This window comes from Hydractinia symbiolongicarpus, chromosome 1 (assembly GCF_029227915.1).
Source record: "Hydractinia symbiolongicarpus strain clone_291-10 chromosome 1, HSymV2.1, whole genome shotgun sequence".
NCBI classification, from domain to species: domain Eukaryota; kingdom Metazoa; phylum Cnidaria; class Hydrozoa; order Anthoathecata; family Hydractiniidae; genus Hydractinia; species Hydractinia symbiolongicarpus.
The window spans coordinates 6,717,001-6,741,452 of NC_079875.1; the positions used below are offsets into that span (position 1 = coordinate 6,717,001).

General features: G+C 32.4%; 1 protein-coding gene across 1 annotated transcript; it reads left to right on the top strand.

The window, feature by feature from the left end:
- The first annotated feature begins 8,370 nt into the window (after positions 1–8,370).
- LOC130635102 (nuclear cap-binding protein subunit 1-B-like) lies at positions 8,371–24,263 on the top strand. The gene is made up of 29 exons (XM_057444671.1): positions 8,371–8,599; positions 8,832–8,911; positions 9,275–9,360; positions 10,348–10,448; positions 10,669–10,753; positions 10,980–11,051; positions 11,138–11,245; positions 12,144–12,191; positions 12,274–12,347; positions 12,927–12,996; positions 13,372–13,425; positions 14,685–14,744; positions 14,829–14,930; positions 15,154–15,251; positions 15,354–15,417; positions 15,610–15,720; positions 15,961–16,025; positions 16,341–16,403; positions 16,652–16,726; positions 17,030–17,133; positions 19,821–19,952; positions 20,505–20,607; positions 20,969–21,062; positions 21,498–21,601; positions 21,697–21,757; positions 22,000–22,062; positions 22,537–22,683; positions 23,074–23,187; positions 23,992–24,263. The coding sequence occupies exons 2-29, from the start codon at positions 8,869–8,871 to the stop codon at positions 24,103–24,105; spliced, it is 2,415 nt and encodes an 804-aa protein (XP_057300654.1). The 5' UTR covers positions 8,371–8,599; positions 8,832–8,868; the 3' UTR covers positions 24,106–24,263.
- The last annotated feature ends 189 nt before the right edge of the window (positions 24,264–24,452 follow it).

Here is a 24,452-nt window from a genome sequence, read left to right on the forward strand (position 1 = left end):
GAAAAAATGTTAACGAAAAGCTTCGCGATAGTCGTGATGTATAAAAAAACAAAGATGCTATCGCGATCGTCACTATTAATCGTGATTGTGGAAATATTAAACAATAGATGTGTATAGCTAATCTTGTGTCTTTTTGTTTTTTCACATTTAAAAATTCTTTTGCATCTCGTGTTTTTATTAGAAATTGGATTTTAGAAATAAGGTGACTCCAACTTAATTACTTGTTCTACGCGCGAAGTAGATAGTAGTTTACGGTCTGTCGGTCGGCGAAATAAAAGTAATGTTATCGAGAATGTATAAATGGTCGGAACAACAAAAAAATTATAGGTTATACTTAGGCTGTTTCGAAATTTATACAGCAAGTTATTATTTTCCCACTTAAAATAATAAAACACAAAATTTATTTTAATAAAAAAGTTAAGTGTTCTTTTAATGTTTTTTGCGCAGTCTTATAAGAAAATTAATATTTAAGTGCAAAAAAGTTTTACGGACTTAGTCTTTCGCGACATTAAAATTATTTATTTATTTACTTCATAACGGAGGAGGGTGTTACGACATGCGTATTTTACGTTGTTTTAATTATTTTTCTAATATCATTGAAAAAGATTTATGATATTAATTATTTTTCCTAAATGATATAGTATAAGAAATTTAAGATTTTAACAAACAGCATAATTTTAAACATATATTAATCATAACGAAGGAGGGTGTTACAACATTCATACAGTACAGTTTGAATGTATTCTACCGCATACACGCGAATGTCACACCTTTGCGTGGAGGATAGCAGTCGTTTGTCTTTTGTTATAATTAAATCCCTTAAGGGTTTTGCGAGTTTATATTTGCGTGTTAAAAAACAATGCGATTTTCGTTTATAAACTTTTAAAATGCGATCTAAAAAAACATTTCTATTGTCGCTTTTCATTTAAAAACTTTTAAAATGCGATATAAAAAAACATTTCTATCGCCGCTTTTCATTTATAAACTTTTAAAATGCGATCTAAAAAACATTTCTATCGCTGTTTTCGTTTTTAAACTTTTAAAATGCAATCTAAAAAAACATTTCTATCGCCGCTTTTCGTTTTAAACTTTTGAAATGCGATTAAAAAACATTTCTATCGCCGCTTTTCATTTATAAACTTTTAAAATGCGATCTAAAAAAACATTTCTATCACCGCTTTTCATTTATAAACTTTTAAAATGCGATCTAAGAAAACATTTCTATCGCCATTTACGTTTTTAAACTTTTAAAAAGGAATCTTAAAAAAACATTTATGTCGCTGTTGTTCTTTCTTAAATTTTTAAAATGCGATCTAATATTTTATTTCACGAGATGGGATAAGAAAATGTTTGTTTGTTGATATTTTTATTATCTTTTTATCTTGAAAGTTAGGGTCGGGCAGGCCCGTAGGACAACTACATAAGTTAGAGTCTAGACAAGAAAAAAGCTTATGACAACGAAAATATTTTTGACTTAAAAAAATAAATAAAAAACCATTATTCATATTTAAATGCGTTATTCTCACGTGATTTTTATAATGTTTAAAGATGTATCATGATGGTCGCAATATGGATCGTGAAAGTCACGCTGCATCGTGAAAGTTGACCCCACGATGGATCGCGACTTTCACAATGTTAAAAAAATTTACTATTGCAACAGCATTGTGAATCGTGCGCAACGCGCATGATACGCGATCCACAATGTTAGGTGTCCTGATTCCAGTACTGTACTATTTTAAACTGAATTAAAAAATTGTTTTAAATTGTATTTAATTTGTTTTAAAATAGTTCCAAATCACTTTCTTGAATTTCCAAAGAGTTTCGCATTAGTTTTTTAATCCTTTCATTTAAAATTAAAAATAATTTGTTTTTACACTTCATTGTTTCATAATTGATTCAGATATAACAGATAATAATGCTTTCTAGGATATTGTTTTCATGATTTTCAAACAATCTACAACGATCGTTTCAGTATTTATGATCGCCGTCCATATTTTGCATTCTACGGTATAGCTTTGTTATTTTTGTGGCGAAGAATCAGGCTTTTTCAGGAGAGGCGTGCGGTCGCACGCGCACGCCTTGCCACACACCTAAATCGTTTTAGGCGTGTGAATAATCACACGCCTGAAAAATAAATATTGAGTTTTCAAAACCAACCTAAAAATTCATTTTGTGAAGTGTGATTGGAGCCCTCGAAATAATTTTTGGAGACTCGTCAGACACAACGTCCAATAGATTTCTGTCTTGGTCAGACCAGAATTATTGATTAGTGCTGGTCCTTTTAATCTACGAGCAAGCCTATTCATAGCCAACCTGACCATCCTAGATAATTCACTGACTCCTGACTTAGTTAAAAGAACTACGTAGACATAAACCTCTTTTGCCTGGCCCCTTCGTAGTTGGTAAGCAGGTCTTACACAAGAAATTCAGCCATGCGGTTCTTAACTAATGCGGAGGTAACGCCGCCGGAGCACGGATGAAGCAAGTCTGCAAAACTGAACTTACAGGCGAAACACACAAGCCACGTGGATAAAGATTTTTTAATTTAAAAACAAAGCACATTTTTGCCTATTTGCTTGTGATGACCTAAAAAATAAACAATAAATATAAAAATGACAGTATAGTTATGCATATTATTTCGGATATGTAGAAAAGGAAGTTAAAATTGATAGAGTCGCTATACCAGTAGACGCTTGATCATCGTTTTTGGAGTTCACGAATAAAAACCTCCCCCACTTTTCTACCGCAAAATGAATGAGCATCAAAAATTAACCTTGGAGCCCGTATTGCACGCGTAACATCCTTATTATGTGGGTTTTACATCGCACGCGTTACTTGATTTACACGTGCAAATCATCGCACACCTACTCTAATAGTCCTGAAGAAGCCTGAAGAATACAGATATTTATATAATTTGTTAGTTATTATTTTTAAAAAATCTGTGGTGTGTGATTATTATAGTAGAAAGCGAAAAGATTGTTGCAGATCGTTAAAAACAGTCAAAACGGCATTATAGAAAGTAAAAACATTGCCATAGATTGCATAAAATCATGATAACAAGATCGTGAAAAGCAAAGAGATCGGTGTAGATCAAAACTATGAATAGACAATATTGCTAGTCCTTCCAAAGAAATTAACCTTACGTAAATCTGTCAAAAGTGAGAAGGGAATGCCTAAAAATAGTTCCACGTAATAAATTCATCATGTTCTTTATTGTTTTTAATTGCTTGGGTGAAACAATTTGTTTCATAATTCGTTTGAATTTCGTTTCTAGATTTGTTTCAAAAATGTTTCCCAATGGTTTTCTATTTGCTTAGCTATACTTGATATTTTTTTTGAGCTTAAAAACCAAATAAATTATAATCGTTTCTTGAACCGATATGTCTGTTTCAATTCATATAAAATCTGAAACGATGGTATATATTTAACAAATATTTAACAAATTATGTCATTTTGTTTCTGCCATCTTTAAAGCATACAAGGCTCGTATTGATACATTTGTGTAAAAAAAAACTTATGGAAGAACCTGAAGAGGTTGAACTAGTCTCTTCAAAAATTTATTTTTTGTGCAGTCCATCAGAGGCTCAATTTATGAACCAGGAATTCTGTGATTTAGGCATTTTTTTCTGTATTCTTAGCTACACCGTGATCAAGGAAACCTGTGCAACAGTATAGCTAATAGTTTGAACAAAGCTATCATAATAGAGGTATTCAGTTTTCGTTGAAAGTGTATGTGCCTATTGAAACCTGTTGAAATGTACCTAACTTCGTGGCGCCGTAGATTAGTGGTTATAGCTCTCGTACTCTGTGCGGGAGACCGGGGTTCGATTCCTCTTGACGGCGATTCAACATGGGCGAGTGAGAATGTTACCATAGCCCCGGGTTAACCCAAGCCATGTGAGGGAAATTGGGAAGATGGCACACTGTGTGGGCCGTTGGATGTTGCCGGGAGTTGTCTAGTAGAGCGCGGGCTCTAATTGGGTCTGCGTAGCTCAAAATGAGCATTAAATACTCTAGGATAGGACTCTCCATCTACGCCATGGCCCCTCCTGGAAATAATAGACAGAGTATATCCCTTGATATTTGTGAGGCTAGCCATGTAAAATATGCACATCTATCTACCTGTTGAAACAACCTAAAAATGCAGATGAAACTCTATTTAGGAAATACTGCTTTCAAACAAATTACTTTGTAAGTCTCATTCGCATTCCCTAAAAGCGGCGCCATATTTGTTATTTTGTTTACGGTTCTCTGCACCGCCATTGAAATTAATATGTACCAGTATTGATTCCGGCTGCGATAGCCGCTCGCAAGCATAATGGTGTGGCGTAGTATAGATTGGATGAAAAACAACCTCTTTGACTTTCACTGAATCTCTTTTGTAGATAATTTTATTCGCTTCTACATGCATAATAAAGCCAGCTTTTTTAGGTACAAAAACGTTTAGCTAGTGTTAAACCAATATTTAAGAGAATCTAGCTATTTTGTGGTACATAAAAATGAGTATATGGGAACTTTTATCAAGGAGTTGGGTAACAAATTTACAATAATTTATAGATTTTTACGAATACACTGAAAATGCACAGGAATTATTTTCATTTATCTTTATAAGAACAGACTACCACATTTAGCATCAGTCTTCTTTTATATAAATATCTTTGATCAATAAAATCTGTTGTTTATATTTTTTGATTGTATGTATGAGTTAAAATGCAGCATAATGTTATCTGCAAATGCCAGATCCAAAAGAAATGGCAGCTGAAAATACAAACAATGAAATTTATCTATCGTATTTATAGCTACCGCCCTAATTACGTGAATGTCTTAATTCCATGATTTCACCTTTCTCAGTAAATTTCTTTTTTCACTGGCAACAATGGATGACTATGACATGATATCCTAAGCCTCTTATTAACATTTTCACCAACACCAAAACTTGTGCACTTTACGAACGAACAGCCTAAACATGCTAAAAAATTTTTGCGCAGTGGCGGTATGACACTTTAATCTATTGTTATCTTTGTAATCATTCATTAAATACCAAAGAAACCTATATTATTATGAATCTAGACAAGCCAGAGAATATTTTTTTTAAAAAAATTACTACTAAGTGTGCTCTCCTTCACAGATCCCTTTGGCTGCATCAATTTGTCACATCTATTTTTTTAAGCATCGGAAAAAGGTACATGCTGATGTTTGAAGCAGCGACTAGCTCCATCTGAGACAAGTTAAAAAGTATTGAAACTATTTTAATCATAAATTACACTTTAGAAATAACTCCAGTGGATCTCACATTGAAAAAAACACATCACAGAATTAAGACTTAAATCACGGAAATGTGACATTTTAGTTAAATTCTTTTTCAGCTAACCCTGCGCAAAAGCCCACTTTGTTTACCCGAATTTTAGGAAAGTTGTTTCTAGGAATGGCTTATAGTTAGTAAGTAAAGTAAGTAAATAATTTATTCAGTCAGTCAAAACCATGAAGTTATGTGGCGAGCGGAGTTGTCAGATTGTTGATAGAGCTCTTTGTTTAGATCATGTAATTTGGACGGCATACGCTATATATGTGCATGTTTAGTGTTCTTGTCAATATATTACATCATACCACAACTTTTCCCTACCATACCTTCAGTATTACGTAAACGTCTAATTACATGGTTTGACTTTTCTCACAAACTTGCTCTGTTTACTGGTATCTCTGCATGGGTATAACACCCTGTCTCTATTCTATTGTAAAAACTGAAATTAATTGCTTTGGGTTCCAGAATATTAACACAAATTGATAGAAACAATGTATTTCTGTTTGAATGTGTATCTACACATTCAACAACACGTTCAGTATGCGTAACATAAGCTAAAAGAAATGCCACCTTGAGGCAAAAGCAATTTTTCTGGTTGTGTTGTGCTGCATGCTCCCATAACAGCTGTGATGCAGTTGTCTTTATTTGCATTGAAGACGTTAATGATAATTCGATTTCGATTCGATTCCACTGCACCATGGTTATAAATTGAATTGGTATCTCACATCCACCATTGTAGACGTGTTGATGACATAAAATAAAGAAAAATAGGCAAAGGAAATCAATATATGAAAAAGGATGTGAGGGTGGGTAATTGTAAACTGTAAAGAACTTGTGCAGTGTGGGGTGGTGGGTTTTTATATACAGCCATTAATAATCAAGACCCGGATAGGGTCCATTTTCTTTACAGGCAAGTGAGACTTGTATCCATGGCAGCCTTCAAGATCAGGTCTATAGGTAGAAACCACCCCCACTGTGCAAGGGTTCTACATGACATCCTCAATGACTAAGATAAACCTAATGTATACTAACCACAATGCTAAGGAACTGCACTTCTGTCACCACAATTAACATGAGTAAAACTTGCAGTTTAGCTCCATCATATTGATGTAAAACATTATCCTGAAAATCAAGATCAGAACATGTTGAAATGTTTTTCTGAAATAGCAAACAAATTACCCTTCGCCTACAGAGCCTCCATTGTAATTCATTTCACGATTTACATGGTTATAAATGCAAAATCGACCATAAGTTTGCTGGATACATGTCATCACCCAAAATTTAATCAATGAGGAAGAACATGTGTAGTTCTGTTTCCATTGTAATGTTTTTTTATCAATATATCAACAAAATTCTGATTATGATAAATCGATCAAAGTGCCTGTGCTATTCTATAGGAATTAAACGTTTTTAACTTACTCAAATCAGGCGTCTTTGAAACACCCAACCACCTCTTGATGTTTTTTCGCAGACAGCTTTGACTCGCTTTTGCCTTTATTTTTGATGGTGCTGCTTTCATTAAACAGTTAGTAGCTTCTGTACATACTGTAATTTTTCTTTTTATGCTTATCTTTAAAGTCTTAAACAGTACCATTATTTCCAGTTCTAAAAATTTTTAGATCTTCAAATAGTTGTAACTCGTCTCGTACATTAAAAAAATAAAAAAATGTATATGTTAATATTTGTATATATATACTTAGAGTTTTTTTAATAATTTCTATAATAATTTTTTATTGTATGTAAATATATATATAATCATTTCTAAAGAAAATATGACGATGTTTAAGCTTTGAGAGAATTTTTTTAATCGTTTTTTACCAAAATATGGCTATTTTGGGGCTTGGACTAAAAGTTTGGTAATTGTTCTTAACAAAACACACTGATTTAATCTTATTTTATTTAATTTTATCATTAAAAAATTAAATGTTTGTACTACTTTCAAATTGTTATGCATTATGCACATCATGATGTATCATCCTTTATTATGATGTATCCTGAACATATCGCAACCTAAAATAAACATTGCATACTGTTTTGACTATTGCAATGTTAACATGATAATCACAATGCTAACCATCATGAAGATTGTGATAGCATGTTAAATGTCATGAAGTCAGTACTATACCAAAGTATGTATATATTAACAAAAAAGTCATAAGTTCGTAGTTGCTATTTGTACCAGCAGTTAGTCGTTTAATATTCCAACAACCAGGTTTGCTGCAACAGTTTAGAAGCTGACAGAATTATAAGTAAAAGAAAAAAACATTTTATAAATGAAAAAAAAGGATCTTTTACTGCTTTTACTTTTATTGGTGGCGCCGTAGATTAGTGGTTATAGCTCTCGTACTCTGTGTGGGAGACTGGGGTTCGATTCCTCTTGACAGCGTTTCAACATGGGCGAGTGAATGTTACCATAGCCCCCAGTTAACCCAAGCCATGTGAGGGAAATTGGGGAGATGGCTCCATGTGTGTGCTGTTGGATGTTGCCGGGAGTTGTCTAGTAGAGCGCGGGCCCTAATTGGGTCTGCATAGCTCAAAACGAGCATTAAATACTCTAGGACTCTCCATCTAAGCCATGGCCCCTCCTGGAAATAATAGACAGGGTATATCCCTCGATATTAGTGAGGCTAGCCATGTAAAATATGCACATCTATCTATCTATCTATCTATCTATCTATCTATCTATCTATCTATCTATCTATCTATCTATCTATCTATCTATCTATCTATCTATCTATCTATCTATCTATCTATCTATCTATCTATCTATCTATCTATCTATCTATCTATCTATCTATCTATCTATCTATCTATCTATCTATCTATCTATCTATCTATCTATCTATCTATCTATCTATCTATCTATCTATCTATCTATCTATCTATCTATCTATCTATCTATCTATCTATCTATCTATCTATCTATCTATCTATCTATCTATCTATCTATCTATCTATCTATCTATCTATCTATCTATCTATCTATCTATCTATCTATCTATCTATCTATCTATCTATCTATCTATCTATCTATCTATCTATCTATCTATCTATCTATCTATCTATCTATCTATCTATCTATCTATCTATCTATCTATCTATCTATCTATCAAAATAAAGATAGAAAGCAAGACATTGTGTTCACAGCTTTTTTAATCACAACAATTTTGTATAACAAAATACGACGATCGTTACACACCATTAAAGCTGAGTGGGTCTGCCACACATTGCTACTTTTTCTCACAGCTGAACTTGAATATGCACACACAATGCAAACAAATCCTAATGTACCCAAAGGTAGTTGTCAACTTCAATTAACTTTACAACTTGGATAAAAAAGAAAATCCTGTTTGTATAAAATAATGTTACTTGCTCTTTGTATCCTATCTATACCAGAGGACCCCCTGTATGGTCTTACAGGAGCAAATAATTTACTATGACTATATAATGAAGTGAATTTGCGACAGGCTAGTTTTTGTACATTCACATCTTATTTATGTATATAGGCTTTTTTTCCTTTTATTTTTAGAAAACTGATAGAACTAGCCAAGTAACAACTTTTAAAGATGTCTGACCATAGAAAGCGTTACAGAGACTACGATAATGACAGTAATTTCTTCTTTTAGATTTAACTTTTTCTTTTCTTAAGGGGGATTTTCACGAATCGAATTGAACGGCGAATTCGATGGCGAATTGTATCTGAGCATGCACAGTTTTGTTTATTTTGATTTTGCATCGAAATATTTGCCTCGCTGAAAAGTAGAAACAGTTCCTACTTTTTCGCGGCTAAAGGTTTCGCTGCTAGTTTTTGACCAATCAGAACGCGGTTAACTAATGTAAACAATGAATTTGGCGCCTAGTTTATTTTGTCGTGAAAATTAAAAAGTGAATTTGCCATCAAATTCGCCGTTCAATTCGCTTCGTAAAAATCCCCCTTTACTATGAAAACTAAACGCTCTTTGTTTATTACAGGTTCAAGAGACAGAAAAAGACCTAGATCTGGTCCTTTGAATGTTGAAGACCGATTAGAATCCTTGATTACTAGAGTTGGTGAGAAGGTAAAAGTTTTTTGATTTTTAAAAATTTGAAATTATCCACTATAATGACATGTTAATACCACTAAAACTTCAGAATTATACGTTGCTTAAGAAATTTTAAATACATATTTAATAAATTTTGAATGAAAGAACTTCGACAAAAATAAAAAATAGTAGCATTGCATAAGGTAAAATGTTTAGCAAGTATAAAACAATGTAGTTACAAAATTTTTACAAATGATTGGAAAATATATAATTTTTTAAGGTTTCTTTCCATAGACCAGGAGTTAAAACTAATTGACTTTCTTGTTATTAGATATGCTAAAAATTTTATCATAAACAGATGAGGTGGAATCAGATATCAAAAGTTATTCAGTCAAGCTTATGATATTTGACAATTTGGCTAAGTAGAATATTATCAAAGCGAGTCTGAATATTTTGATATTCGATTTCACTTAAGTGAATCTGTTTTATCATCCACATTAAAATAGAATACTTTAAGAAATTATGCATAAAACAAATGTCATTAAATTTATGACACGAAAAGTTTAATAATTTACCAATTTTGAAAGCAATACTATTAATTGACTCAATATTACAAATCAACAAGCTTGCAAACTTTTATTCACTTTTATTGCAACAACAAATAAAAATATGTTTTTCATCAAAAAAAATTTTTTGCAACCTTCAAAAATAGAATTATCCTCCTTTGAGATTATTCAAAATAATAGAGTGCTTTCTCAAATAAAAAAAGCAGAGGAGTGTCAAGATAATTCTGATATTCAATATCAATTGAATACCTAAAATTATTTAACAGAGCAAAACTGGTGCAAACCCCCTCAGTATTCCTACTTACAATTTCTTTCTTGGGTGGATTATAGGAAGTATAGTAAGGCATATTGAACATAAACATGTGATTCGCATAAAATATTCTTTTAAATCTAACATCTTCTTGCAAAGCATATGATGATATAGGCATTGGCTCTGATTATATTTTTCTTGATTTAGAGTACATCTTCTTTGGAAAGCAATTTAGAAGCACTTGCTAATGTTCTCGAAACAGACATGCAGAGTCATAAACAAAGGATATTGCAAATCTTGTGTACCTGGTAAAACCTATTATTTATTGTGAAGGGTTTTTTTCAAGAATACCGTGCAATAGATTATATTACACTTCAAAAACCTCAGGCTTTATAACGAGTTGGCCTGGAAGCTCACCTAAAATGCATCATTATGTGTGTACTTTTGCCTGAACGTGTTGAAACATTTTGTAAAGAGTTCATAGAATTTTCAGTTTTTGACAATAATATTTTATGTGTAATGTTTCAGTGTTACAAATCATCCTGAAAAAGCAACTATATATTCCACATTAGTTGGATTATTAAACGAGAAAAGCTTCGAATTTGGTGGTGAGGTAAGTTTTCTTAAACAAATTATCTGTGTTTCCCTTGTGATGAACATGTAACAAAGATGTGCTAGGTAATTTTTTTTGTGTCCATCTATTTTGCACAACAAACCTTCATCTTCATCTTGCGTTACTAATTTTTACACTGCAAAAAATTAACAAGAAGTTGTTTTAAGGGATCCAACTATAGTATTGTGGCATAATATTATTTGAATATAATATTTTTTGTTCCTAGTTTCTGGAGCTTATCCTGAATAACTTAAATGATGTGATCCATTCTGGTAGTTTCGAAAGAGCACGGCTTATGGTACTGCTGTTTTTCACCTTATATATATAGATGGATGAATGGATATTTTATTTTTATACATGTTTAAACTGTTATCTTTTTTTTAGGTTCGCTTTATTTCTGACTTAATCAACTGCAATTTCTTGGTTGCTGCATCATTAATATCATTTCTTGAACAATTCATCAATGAGGCTTCTCAGTCTGCTGTACCCCAGGTATAACGTCATGGTGACCACACCTAAAACCTAAATAAACTAAAATATAAGAACCCTTCTAAAATTTATAAAACTTAAAATTTGAAACGAAAACATAGATTCATCCTAAAATCTTCTAAAATTGTTTATCTTCAGAGATACATTGTTGTTCTCCTAAGGTTTGGCTCTAAAACCTTCTAAATTCGCCAAAAATTTACCAAATTTGTAAAATTTTAAATCTGTTGCCACCTTGAACATAAACCTGATATATAATGAATTGGGATTTTAAAAATTTCACATGCTTTTGAATTTTACATTGATAAGTTTTCCACTGTTTTGATAGAAAACCTTGAAAGCAGACAAATTTTAGCAGTATATAATTTTAAAAATGCATAATTTGTGAACATAATTTAAAGGATGTAGTTATTTTTTATTATTATTATCACTATTGTTTTCCAAAGACATTCTCTTTAGTTCCTAAAAGTACTGTTATCAATGAGGGTCCTGTGAAAGGGGTCCTGGTGCATTTTAAGCTCCCATTTAAGCTATGGAAGGCATGCAAGCACAACAGCCACTCAACTAGCCGACCACCTAAAATATAACAATCCTATTCTTATGCTGAAGGTTAAGCAAAAAAGATCGATTCACAGAGCCACCAGTCAGTTTAAGATTTATAAAAAAATCGAAAATGGAATATCATGTATAATAAAATAGTATTTTTTCTGACAAAAAAGCAATTTAGTGTGATGTTCAGGAGATGACCGATGTGTTAAGATAATAAATATAGAATATAGAACTACTAGTCGTTAGCCCGTGGAAAATCCACGGGTTCGCCCGTCCTTTTTGTACTGCAATTGCGCAGCTAAGCTACCATTTTGCGTGACAGTGACATATTCTCTCTTTCTTACTATTTTTTCAGGTTCGTTCTGACTGGTATATATACACAGTGTTATCATCACTGCCATGGGTATGATTAGTATAAACAAATCATGTTTGTTTTATGAATTTGTACTAGCACTTTGTAAGTGTTGCATTGTGATTTGATTTAGTGTGCCAAGGAATTATCAACAAAGAAACCAAAAGAATTTGAAAGGCTGATGGATTTAATCGAAGTTTATATTAGGTTGGAAGATTTTTGTTTCTGCTAGTTCATTGCTTGCATTTATATTTAAATGTAATTGTTGTTTTCACTTCTTTATTTTTTGGACTGTTCTTCTGAAAAAGAGCATTGCAAATTAGTTAGGTAACTCTGAACCATCTCCAAAAGTGATAGCAAACTGTTGTTTATGCCAGGGAAATTTTAATTGATACTGGCAAAAATGTTGCTCAAATGTTTCAATCACCAAAGTGACTTGTTGTTTTTGTTTTTATTGTTATTTTATTTTTCACAGTACCTTATTTAATTTTTGGAATTATGTTTTCTAAAACCATAGAAAATTGTTTAACTGTCAATGGGGCACCAAATGCATTGGTTATTGCAAAACAAAGTGTTGTTTTTATCGTTTTTACGCTTTTCTTGATCACCCACTTTTCTTTCAACTCTTCTTCTAGCTCCCTGTCTTCAAGCACCCTCTCATTTTCCAGAAATAAAAACCCATCTGATGAACAAACTTTGTTGTCCATGTTATTTGGTTGTTTATCTACATTTCTGTGTAAATCTTATTCATAATTTGTGTAATAGGTGTACAATTGTTTTTTGTAGGGAAAGAAATAAACTGCATGTTAAAGCACTTCGTGTTTGGTCATCAGACAAACCACATCCACAGGAGGAGGTATGTATGCTTATTACAAACATTTGAAGCACATCCTACAGCTTACAGTAGACAATAGAGAGAGAGACTTCGTTAGGTTTCTTTCTGTAATCTGGCAATAGATTTGAATGTCGTTTTTATTCACACCGTATTTGCATGCAAGAGCTACATTTGTGTACCATTATTATATATTTTAATAAAAAAATAATTATCGGTTAACAGGGTGTATAGTTATGTATAGGATATATAGATCTTTTTTTAAAAGTTTTTTCAATTTTTAATTGTTGTTTTGCTTTAGCAATAATTTCTCCTTTCTGACTTTTATCTTTTTAAGCTTGATGACTCAGCTTTGGAGGGTTTTCCATTTTTAACAAAAAATAATTTGTTACCTTTTAGTACCTAGATTGTTTGTGGGAACAAGTAAAAACAATGAAAGAGGATGATTGGCAGGTAAGTGTAGAAGTTATTGACATTTAATTTGTTCATTATGTCTTCAAAATCCAATCTAAAAATTATTTGGTACAAATTGTTAACAGTAATTACTTAACATCGGTAGTTTAAAATACGAGAACATATGAAAACATATTTATGGGGTAAATCGTGGAAATTACCAGAGAACAAATTTGGTAACTTGAAAGTGACTGAGTGTTTTTTTTTACATTGTCTACCAGGCCAACAATACTGTACAAGATTTAATGTCTGAATTATTCGCCCAAAATAAAATAGGTATCACAATTTTAGTAATTAACTCTTCAGGAGCAACAGATCCAATGTTGTCATACAACATAGGTTGGATATTCTTAGATGCATATTTATCTAGGCACCTTTTTTAAATTAGGTGAACTATGTACACTCCAAATTTTGTATAAATATTCATGAAACTTGCATTACATAGAATTGAAGTGTGTCCATTATGGATCTTTTAATTTGTTATAATTATTTCCCATAATTTATACAATACAGAAAACTAAACACACAGAAAGTAAAAGCTTTTCGGCTTACGCCATCTATAGTAATTTTTTTCTGTTATCTAATTTTTTAAATGTTATTTGGCTGCATACTTTACTAAAGTGTATTAGAAATGCTTAAATTAGTTCAAAAAGCAGGTTTAAAAATTAACTATAACATAATAAAAAAGTTTTTTTTTGAAAATAATAGGTAATATAATAATAATAATTGGTTTCTTATTTTGTCCATAAAATGTTACTTTGCCTGTACATGATTTCCACACAGATTTTGTTAATAAATTGTCTGAAAGCCTTCTTACAAAGCTAAAACTTGTTAGGAAAATATTGCTGTTGTTGAGTTTATTATTACACATCTGGAAAACTTATCTTAATTTAGGTAGTATGTGCTAGGTAAAAAGTTGGTTAAATACCAGCATTTTTAAAAATAGGGACGTGAAAAATTGGGCTTTAAATATTGATAATTACTATCTCTTTTTTTTAAAAGATCTAACAAATAAAGCATGAGGTGAGCAACCGAGGATACCTTTTTCAATTTAATTGGCAGAATGTTTCAGATTTTCTGCTATTTTGACCTTTCCACTGCTTTTTACTAATTTTATAATAATATAATAAGCATAAAGGAATACGAGATAGATAGGTACAAAATGTGAAGTGAGCAAGGCTCGACCTTTTATGATGATGTAATTCATGTTGACATGATAATGAACGGCTAAATAACTGTTTATAATTTCGCTTCTATAGGAAAAACACATCAGACGTCCATATAAAGCTTTTCACAGTGTGCTTTGCAAAGCGTTACCTGTAAGTCCGTAAAAAAAGAAAATTATTCATTGACTTGTATTTATTAGTATACTTAGTTATACTAGCTTAACGGTAAACTTTTAGCATCCTCTTCAATTGATCAAACTTCCACCGCATTCTGATATTATTCGTTACCCACTACCAAGTGTTATTTTTCGAATGTTCGATTACACTGATGCGCCAGAGGTAAGGTTTATGATACTCTTAAAAACTAAATGTTTCTGAGATATTGTATCTATCTTTTTAAAAAAGCTTCTAACTTTTTCAATAATTTACATGTAATATAAAGATATAAAAATGAAATTTATATACTTTTGCTATTTTGCAAAGAAAGTGTTACGTGTTACATTTTTTGATGCACCTCAAATTATTTTTTTCGTAAATGAACCTCATCTGTTTATTTATTTAGGAGAAACCAATTCCAGGAGCACATGCTATTGAACGTTATTTGGTTGAAGAAACAATATGGAGGATTATATGCACACATTATAAAGACAAGAAAGAATGGTGAGACTGTATTTATTTTAAAATATCATCGAAATATGGCAATAGACCAAAATGTTATTAATTCCGTTTTAATGTTTTTTTTTCTTTATTTTTTTTCCTTAGTGCTTCTCAATTGATAAATTGTGCCGCTAAAAATAAAGTTTCCATTGAGTATATCATTATCGAGGTATGGATTAAGTTCTATACTTAGCGCAAGTGTCCTTTGGCCTGGAAAGTGTCAAAAGGCTGAAATACTGGTCAAAAAGTTGTTTATAGAAATTTTGAACCCTGTGACAGAGGACATCTTAATAACAACTTTAAAAAGAATTGTGCTGTGGTTCTTGTGTTACATTTTGTTTTTGTTTTTCATAAATTTTAGATTTTGTTCGGTGCAATGTTTCGTCTCCCAGAGCCAGATCATTTGTTTTTATTTTATGGTTCACTGACGATTGAGCTTTGTAAACTTTCGCCTGAATCAATGCCTGGAGTTGTATCCTATTCATAATTTTTATTACTGATTCTTGCCGTTGATAAATTTCGTTGTAACACAAAGTCAATTCGTGTGGCATGGCACACAAAATACATAAGCTAGAAATAGCAAAGGTAATATTTTTTAACTGTACCAACATAGAGTAATTTTGCTACCATATGCTGAGGAATTATCCCCTTGGATAATCCTCCTCTTGCCAACAACTAGTTATATTTACTCTTTAACTCGACATAATAACAGGTTGCACAAGCAGTTGAATTATTATTTGAACGCTTAGATACAATGAACATCACATGCATCGACAGGTATAATGCAGCTTAAGATTGATTTTAATTTATTTTAATGTAGAATCTGGGTCTGGTATACAACATCATACATGCATGAATTTTTCGCATGCTACCTTTTTTAAAAATGGAATTGCTTTTTGCATTAATGTAACTTGACTGTCTTTGGCCAGTCGTTTTAATTTGGCATTGTGACCAGTTTTAGTTTGGTGTTGTGATTCTTGTTTGATTGTGATGTAGGCAGCAATTGCTGTTGTTGTAAAACCAATACATCTTATCAGCCTTAATTAATTCAAGAAGATTAGCTAGATAATTACTATGTTTACTTTTTTTTAGATTTATTGATTGGTTTTCTTACCATTTAAGTAACTTCCAATACAAATGGACTTGGGAGGATTGGTATGGTTATAATTTCTAATAAATTAGAGTTTAATTTTTTGAAGTTATCCAGCAAGTTTCAACCCTAGTGCTTATTTCACAATTACTCCTATGACTGCAATTATCTCTAACGATAAGAATGTACGAATGATACGATGTTAAAAATTTAAAACTGCAATGTATGCTCCTTTTGTGTCTCATAATATTATTGTTTTTCTATTTTTCTCAATTCCCATTTCATTCTTCGACGTTTCTTTGTTTATATGCAGGATTCCATACGTTGATGCGAGTACTGAAGAACCCAAAGTGAGGTTCATCACTGAAGTTCTCGGGAAATGTCAACGGTGCGTTGATTGATATGGTTGCTCTTATTTAACTGTTAAAAATTCAACTTTAAGCGATCTATACAGAAAGAAGAAAACGTTTAGAGATATGTCTCCTCCTCTTTCATTGCATAGGGCCATCAAAAAATGAGATGCCACCACACGTCAATATTTTTTTTGTGCTAATATGCTCAAGTTCGCACATAAACAGTTGAAATAAGTCCATTTTTAAAGTCTACCATCATCGAAGCACTAACTCACTTTTAGTTTTTGTGTAAACAAATAGCAGGACAATGTCGTTCAAAATTAGTATATTTTTTCCAGGTCAACATTTCAAGAAAATCTTAATGGCATCATACCAGATGAGCTTCATCCGTTGATACCTGAACCAACTCAAGGATTTTTCAGATTTGAAATTGCTGATTCAGGTCAGTATATCATATATAATAATATAATATTAATATAATACTAGCTGAATACCCGTGGGGGAATCCACTGAATCTCTCATTAAACCGATGTAAGAGATACCAATAACCACTAGAACAAAACGTCCAAAAAAATAAATATGTGCAGCAATAAAAAAATAACAATAAAAGAGAAAAAAACCCTGGGATTGAAGTTGCTCACAATCTGCGTTATATTTGTACCCGCTGAAACAGAACGCTTAAAAATATAAGCATGTCCAGCAACAAATAAAAATGCAAAAAGTTTAACAAAATCGAAGGTGGCTATCAAATCTGTTAAAACTATATACTTGCTTTGCCATACCCGAAATATAAAAGGGAAAATGGTATACCAGACATTAGAAAAAATCGATAAGTCACACAAATAAGGTTATTGCAAAGTTTCCACAACGTACAGATTCTAATGCATCATACCAAATTAGCTATTTAGTCTATTGCATATAGCAACCTTCCCAATGCGCAAACGTGCAGTGCATGATAACAATGCAGTGTTTTCGAATTGAAGAATCGAATATTATTTTAAACGGTAACGTAACAGATGTAAACATTGATTTAACTTTGTTTACATTAAGGTTTATTATAACCACATCAACCACTTCGTAGCGTTAAAAACAGTAACAACGAAAAAATACTTTCTACATTTTATATAAACTCTTCTCTATTATATACGCGCTGTATTTTATAAGAATAGTGTTTTTTTTTTCGTTTCGGCCTTCATGTTCTTAGCTTTCCCTGGTGTACTTGCCCATTGTTTTGGAGATAAAAAGGTTCAGTCATACAAATTTTTATATTAAAAGAAACAACCAAGCTTAGACATATTCTTAGGATATTCTGACCCATTGTTTAGAGTATATTCTTACAAAAAACGTTAAATATGTTCAGGCAAAGACAAAACAAATTTAACTTCATATTAAAGGGAAAGTTTAGCTGCAAGCGTGTAAACGGCTTAAAAACGTCGCTTTACATTTTAGATTCTTATAAAAATTGTGTCAAAAGAAAACGCATTTAAGCTCAGACGCAACAAGGAACTAAAAATTTAAAGGAAAAGCTGAGCTCTGAAAGTTAAAACGGTTAAAAAAAAACCTACACACCTAAACTTATCTCTTTACCAGATAAACTAAACAACACACCTGCCTTTCTTTGGCTTTCTCAGTTAGATAGCGTCTCTGGATAAAAGACCAATCAGTTTTTTACTTCGATTATTAAACTTCGCTTCATCCCAAAGAAAACAAATTGAAAATGTATAGCTAGCTACAATCAGTTCTCTTTTTGACGTTATATTATCGTACGTTTTTCTTCTTTATAACAAATATTTCTGGCAACAACATAAACTTTTTTTATTCTCGCTCGACATCAACAGTCGCTCTACAATGACAACAGTTTTGTTCTTTACTTCTTAGGTTCGAATTATCATTCGAATTCGATAGTTTTTTTAAAAGAAAGCAACTTCGGTCCCAGAACACAAAAAAGATAGAAGAAACAAATAAGCTTTAATCTAACCTCGTGATGAGTAAACCTTGTTTGAAATAACTTTTTTCAGGATTGCTTTAAAAAAGAGACAACTTTCTTCGCTTCGGTTTTCATTTTTCAGTTAATAAACTTTTTTTACGTGAGAAACGGCGCGCATATGGTAAACCGGGGGTAAAATTTAATTATTCTATCTTAAACGACCAGCGGGGCTTTTACAACAAAAAAACAAATAAAACCATTTGAAATTAAAATTAAAATTAGTTTTAATGAGTAAGGAAAAAGAGTTTTATTTTTAAAAAAAAATAAGAAAAGAGAATTAAATATTTATATAGTAACCCCCTGATTTGCGTTTTCTTTAACTTGGTAAATTTTAGCGTAACGCCACGTCGTAAGAAAGTGACCTGTGATTTGTGTGACGTGGCCTCACCGTGCGCACACACACACAAGGCGTATTAATATATAGATAATAATAATATAATATAATATAATATAATATGATATGATATCCCCGCACCCGCTCTAAGGTGCAACACTTTGCTATTTCAAGGGCCTCAAGAGATTTTTAATGTCAAGATCATAGATCTTGGAATAAGAGACGTACTAGGGCAAATCTTTCTTTTCTACAACAATTTGCCATTCAGTACATGTTAACTTGATTAGAAGACACAGTTTATTCAATCTCTCTTTTTATCAAAAAGCATCTCAATTTTCTAAATAGGTTAGGTTTGCTTGTTTATAAATTTCAGAAATTCTTCACTGAAGAATTAATATATTTCTATTTACGTAAACAATACTGCGGCTATTAGCTTATTACTAGCAAATTCCTTACATTTAGTTCTTTGTAACGATTGTGACTGATATCACTACCTGTATACAATAATACTAAAGAAATTGTTAAAGTTGTCGATACTGATAACAACATTATTTTCTTCCACTTTGGTGCTTTTTGTGGGCGCAAGTGAAAGATATGAAGACGCAAAGTTTTTTTCTAATTTGCAATAATACAGAATAATAGAACTGTGATTTTCTGCGAAGGGACCTTACTTTAAATTTGTGATGCCTCTCCCAATACTTCTCTTTCTCTCTTTGCGCTATTTTTTATCGTGGGTTTTATGTTTAGTAAGGCTGTTTTAATACTGGGCTACCTGTAAATAACTTTTTGAATAATTTTTTGCTTACAGAGGAAAATGGAAAAAATACTGTTCGCAAATTAATAGACGGAATCAAAATGAAACAAGACACTCATGAATTGCTTGGAGTTTTATACGAAATTCCTGCATCTGAAAAATCATATTACGACGATGATGTGATCGGTAAATATATTTTTAGAACATTCGTATGCGCCATAATTGAGTCAATAGTCCGTGCAATTACAATACAAGACTAGTTGTTGACCCGTGAAAAAATATCTCGTGCATCAGTAGCATAATGTAGTGATGCACTCCGTGTGTACATGTGTGTGTGGGAGGGAGTGGGAGGTGATTTTAGACACAGGTTATGGTTGTTATTTTAACAGAGAAGCTGATGACACTTTTATCCGGTATTTAATGGACTGTACTAACGTGATATAAGCTACGAAATTAACGAGGGTGCAGTACTGTAGAAAAGATGTTAGAAAACAGATTAAATCATGCACGATAAATCACACATGATTGCCGAGAAGTAAGGTGTTAGAAAATGTATTTTGGGTCATTACTAAGAGACAAGAAGGGGTTTAAACCAAAATAAACGATTTATAGTGAAAGCTTTTTTGAAACCTATCTAACTGAAAAGAAGATTATCGTAAAGTTTTCTCGCCACAAGATCCAATGAGGCGATATTTTAAATTAACCCACATTTTTATTACTATGTTGTTGTTCTTGCAGCTATTGATCCAAACATACCAGCGTTGAGAATTGAATGTTTCATGCTGACTATTTTACGTGCTGGATTGAAATCTATCACTCACACATACAGTGCTTTGACCAAGTAAGACATTCTCTTCTTATGATAAATCTCCCTCATGGATGAGACAAAATAGCGAGGGAGATCTCAGCTATTCTTCAGGGAGATAATGGAAATACTTCTCACAGCTTGTGAGATTTTAAAGAAGTTCCAGATCTGTATTTTGCAAGTTTGAGAATATCGACAAGGATAATTTTTTGTCCGAATTTTAATCTGTACGAAACTCATCATCTGCTTCAATATAATGAAATTGCTTTTTGTCTTTCGTAGCTAACAAATTTCTTCGCTAAAAATAAAATACAAAATTATGTTTAAATTATATACGGAGGTAATTTTTTACAAGAAAAGAACTGAAAATTCTATTACTCTAATATTTTTTGTACAGATTTCATGCGATGTTTACAGAAATGATTACTAACAGATCAGAACAAATGCATTGCTTGCGAGCTGTTCGAGAATTTTGGGGACGAAATCCTTTGGTAAGATCGTTCTTTCATTTATTTTTACAAAGAAATAACGTAAATGGTGATATAACTTGACCAGCTGAACCAATAAGCAAGGATATACTAAGATTAGCTATGCTGTCTATTCTTCTCATTACGTTATATTTTCGTAGTGGTCGCTGAAATGTTTAGGCTTTAAATTAATTGGCAGGGGTGCTGGAGTAAGAGTAATAGGGCACTATTACTCCAGCAGCCCTACCTTCCAAAGCTGAATCAGCTATATAACTATGTGTTTCCTGCTTTCTTTGAAGTAATTTTCCATGGCAAAATATATTTGAAGAAGAACGTTCATGCCTGTAGAATTAAAATTATAGCTCATTTACGAAATTGCGAAGGTTCATAGTGTACTTATTGCGGTCTCAATTTTCTGTTATGTTTTTACTATTTAAATCTCGGTTTCTGTTTATCTAGATGATGTTAGTCGTGATTGACAAGATGGTCAAGTTACAATACATCCAATGTAGTACAGTTGTGAACTGGATTTTTGCTCCTGAGATGGAGTCTGAATTCACCAAGTGAGTGTATATGTATAACATTTGTTTATGTACCTACATTGAAAAATGGCTGGTTCTTATGGATAGATAAAAGTCATTTACAAAATTTTCTTCAGATTTTCAACGTGGGAGCTTCTTCATAACACATTGAAGAAGATGATGAAACATAAAGAAAAGGTATAATCAATGTCAGCGCCTGTAATGTATGCTACTTTGGCGGTTCATATACTGTATGCATAAAATTGTGATAACCGCTAAGCTGTCCGTTCCATGTCTACAACAAACTCTTCTTCATTGTTCTTTAAAAAAGTGCAGCCTTTTGTTTTTAAAATAAGAGCTAGCGGGTCACAACCATCATTGTGTATATAGCTTGCCTACCTTAATTGAAGATGTAAGAGTAACTTGAAAATATTTTCCAGGTAAAGAAGGATTTGGAGGATGCGCATGAAAGGTTGGATGTTTTGATCGACAAAGCCAAGAAGGTACGTTCTTTAAGCTGCGAGCTGTTAATCGTCAGCAATTTTGTCTTAATTCTGTGAGAACCTTGCATAAAAACACAGTAAAAGCCACAAATATACAACTGAGAAACACACTTTTAGTCTATATTCATATGTCCCGTGATTCTTAGCTTAAACGCCCTATGTGACGTCAGGTGACATTTTTTAAATTTATCATGTATTAGACTTTTCGCTTATGGACACTTATTTAATTCACGAGCAAAGAGGGTGTTGGACGAATTAGGGTATTACCTTTGTACTGACGAGAAGTTGTACCCCCCCTAATTTATCAAACAACCACTCTTATACACTGTTATATTGTTTGGTAAATTAGAAGGTTACTTTTTGTACAGTCACTGCAGAGTATAAGCTAAAACGGGTGTTGTGTACAATAAAACCAGTCGAGAAATATCTCTAGTTTTTAACAGCGTTATATTAATTTCGATTTGATGTTGTCAGGAGCAACGAAACCATGCGGAATCCGACGATGAAGACGACACGACGCAACTCGACATCGAAAGGCGTCAGGAAGAAATTGAAGAACTTACGGAAAAAGTTGAAACAGCGAAGAAGGATCAAAAAGAACTTTTTCTAATTGTGTTCCAGGTAGGTATTCACTAGTCATGATTTGTGAGAAAATAAACGAAAATTGTTCAGTTTAATGCTGTGCAGTGCTTGACAAATCTGTCAAAAAGAACCGAGTGCGTCCAGTTTTATGGACTTAAGCATCTATTTCTGACAGATAAGCCTGTCTTGTCTGTACAGCTAAACCCAAGGTTTTTAGCCCTTTATCTCATGAAGAGCAGACCTAAGCCCTGGCACTATGGCAAGCACAATGTGGCTTCATGTTAAACATTGTATACCAAAGCTGTTCCACGGAAATCTCTGCTTCCAGTAGCCAGCTGCTGTAGTGAAAAGGGAAAGATTTTCTTACATACCTGGTAATATAAAAGTAGTTACAACGTGTTTTAGCATCCCTGCTGGAATTTCTTATAGCGCTTTACAATGATTATCACTGAACACATAGCTGAGTGCAATCGAGAAGGTCGAAGAATTGCCAACTCTTGGTACAGATACACACTTCAGAGATTACAAGAAATATTTCTCTTGGTAAGTCTATGCTTTAAATTTCTGCTATTATTTATATAATTTTTTAGAAGTGTTTCCATTAAATAATTTTTACTTATTTAAGTAAACGCACACGGTGAAAGTAGATACTATATTATATTTGTTGGTGCCTTTCAACACAAAATAAATAATAGCCGTATTCCGTCAGTCTGTTTGTGCGTGAGAAAAAAGTCGTGCTGCGGAAACACGAAATGTGATTTATAAAGAACAGGCGAATTCTGTGAATTTATCACAGGACACCGACTAGTACAAAATAAAAGCAGATTTATTAGAAAGGCGGGAATATCAGAAAGGCAGGATTATTTTTCAGTGCTGGAAAACCCTTTAATTATTATGAAGCATAGAAGCATCAATTAAATAGGTTTAATACAATTCTGTAGATGAAAAGCGCTGCTAGTTTTTCATTGTCTTGCATTTAAAATAGTTGTTGAGCCTTTGCACACTGGCATGCGGTGGAATAATTGTAAACTTAAAAATGTATGTAGTAATCCTGCATGCGGAATTATTGGAGAGTGGGAAATATTTGTTATTCATGCTAAAAAAGACGGAATAACTAGAGAGGCGGGAATATCAGAGAAGCCAGAATATTTGTAAATTATACACCGGTACTTACTTGTTGGCGGTAATTTTAAAAACGTCCAAATAGACACTGTTAGTCAATCATTCGCCACCGAAAAATACTACTAAAAATGTAAATGGGGAATGGGTAATTTAAGGAATGATTTTTACCTAGTGATGTCAGCGAAAGACATTTTTATCTGTTAAATGTCGATAATATTTTTTTAGTACCATGTTGAGATCGATCAATACGCTGATAAAATGGAAAAGCTAATATTTACGCCAGATATAGCACCTCACATTCTCGAAGTATTCCGTCGATACAAGTCGCTACGATCGTAGTAACAGAATTTACGAAATGCAAAGTGCTCGATAACTCGATAAAGCATTTGATGGTGTACAACCGTTGTAAAGATCACTGAAAGTCACGTGATATGAACCTATTTCGAAGCTATGTATTATATTTTTACCCAGGAAAAGAAACGCGGATTTCAGGATAACCCTCGTATTGTTGTTTTGTTGTGCTTTTATTTTAGCGGATTTTATGTTATATATTATGCGCCAAAAAATTTTCGCGATTTAAGGATACTTCTCGTGTTGTTGTGCTTTTATTTTAGCGGATTTTATGTTATCTATTATGCGCCAAAAATTTTCGCGATTTAAGAATACTTCTCGTGTTGTTGTGCTTT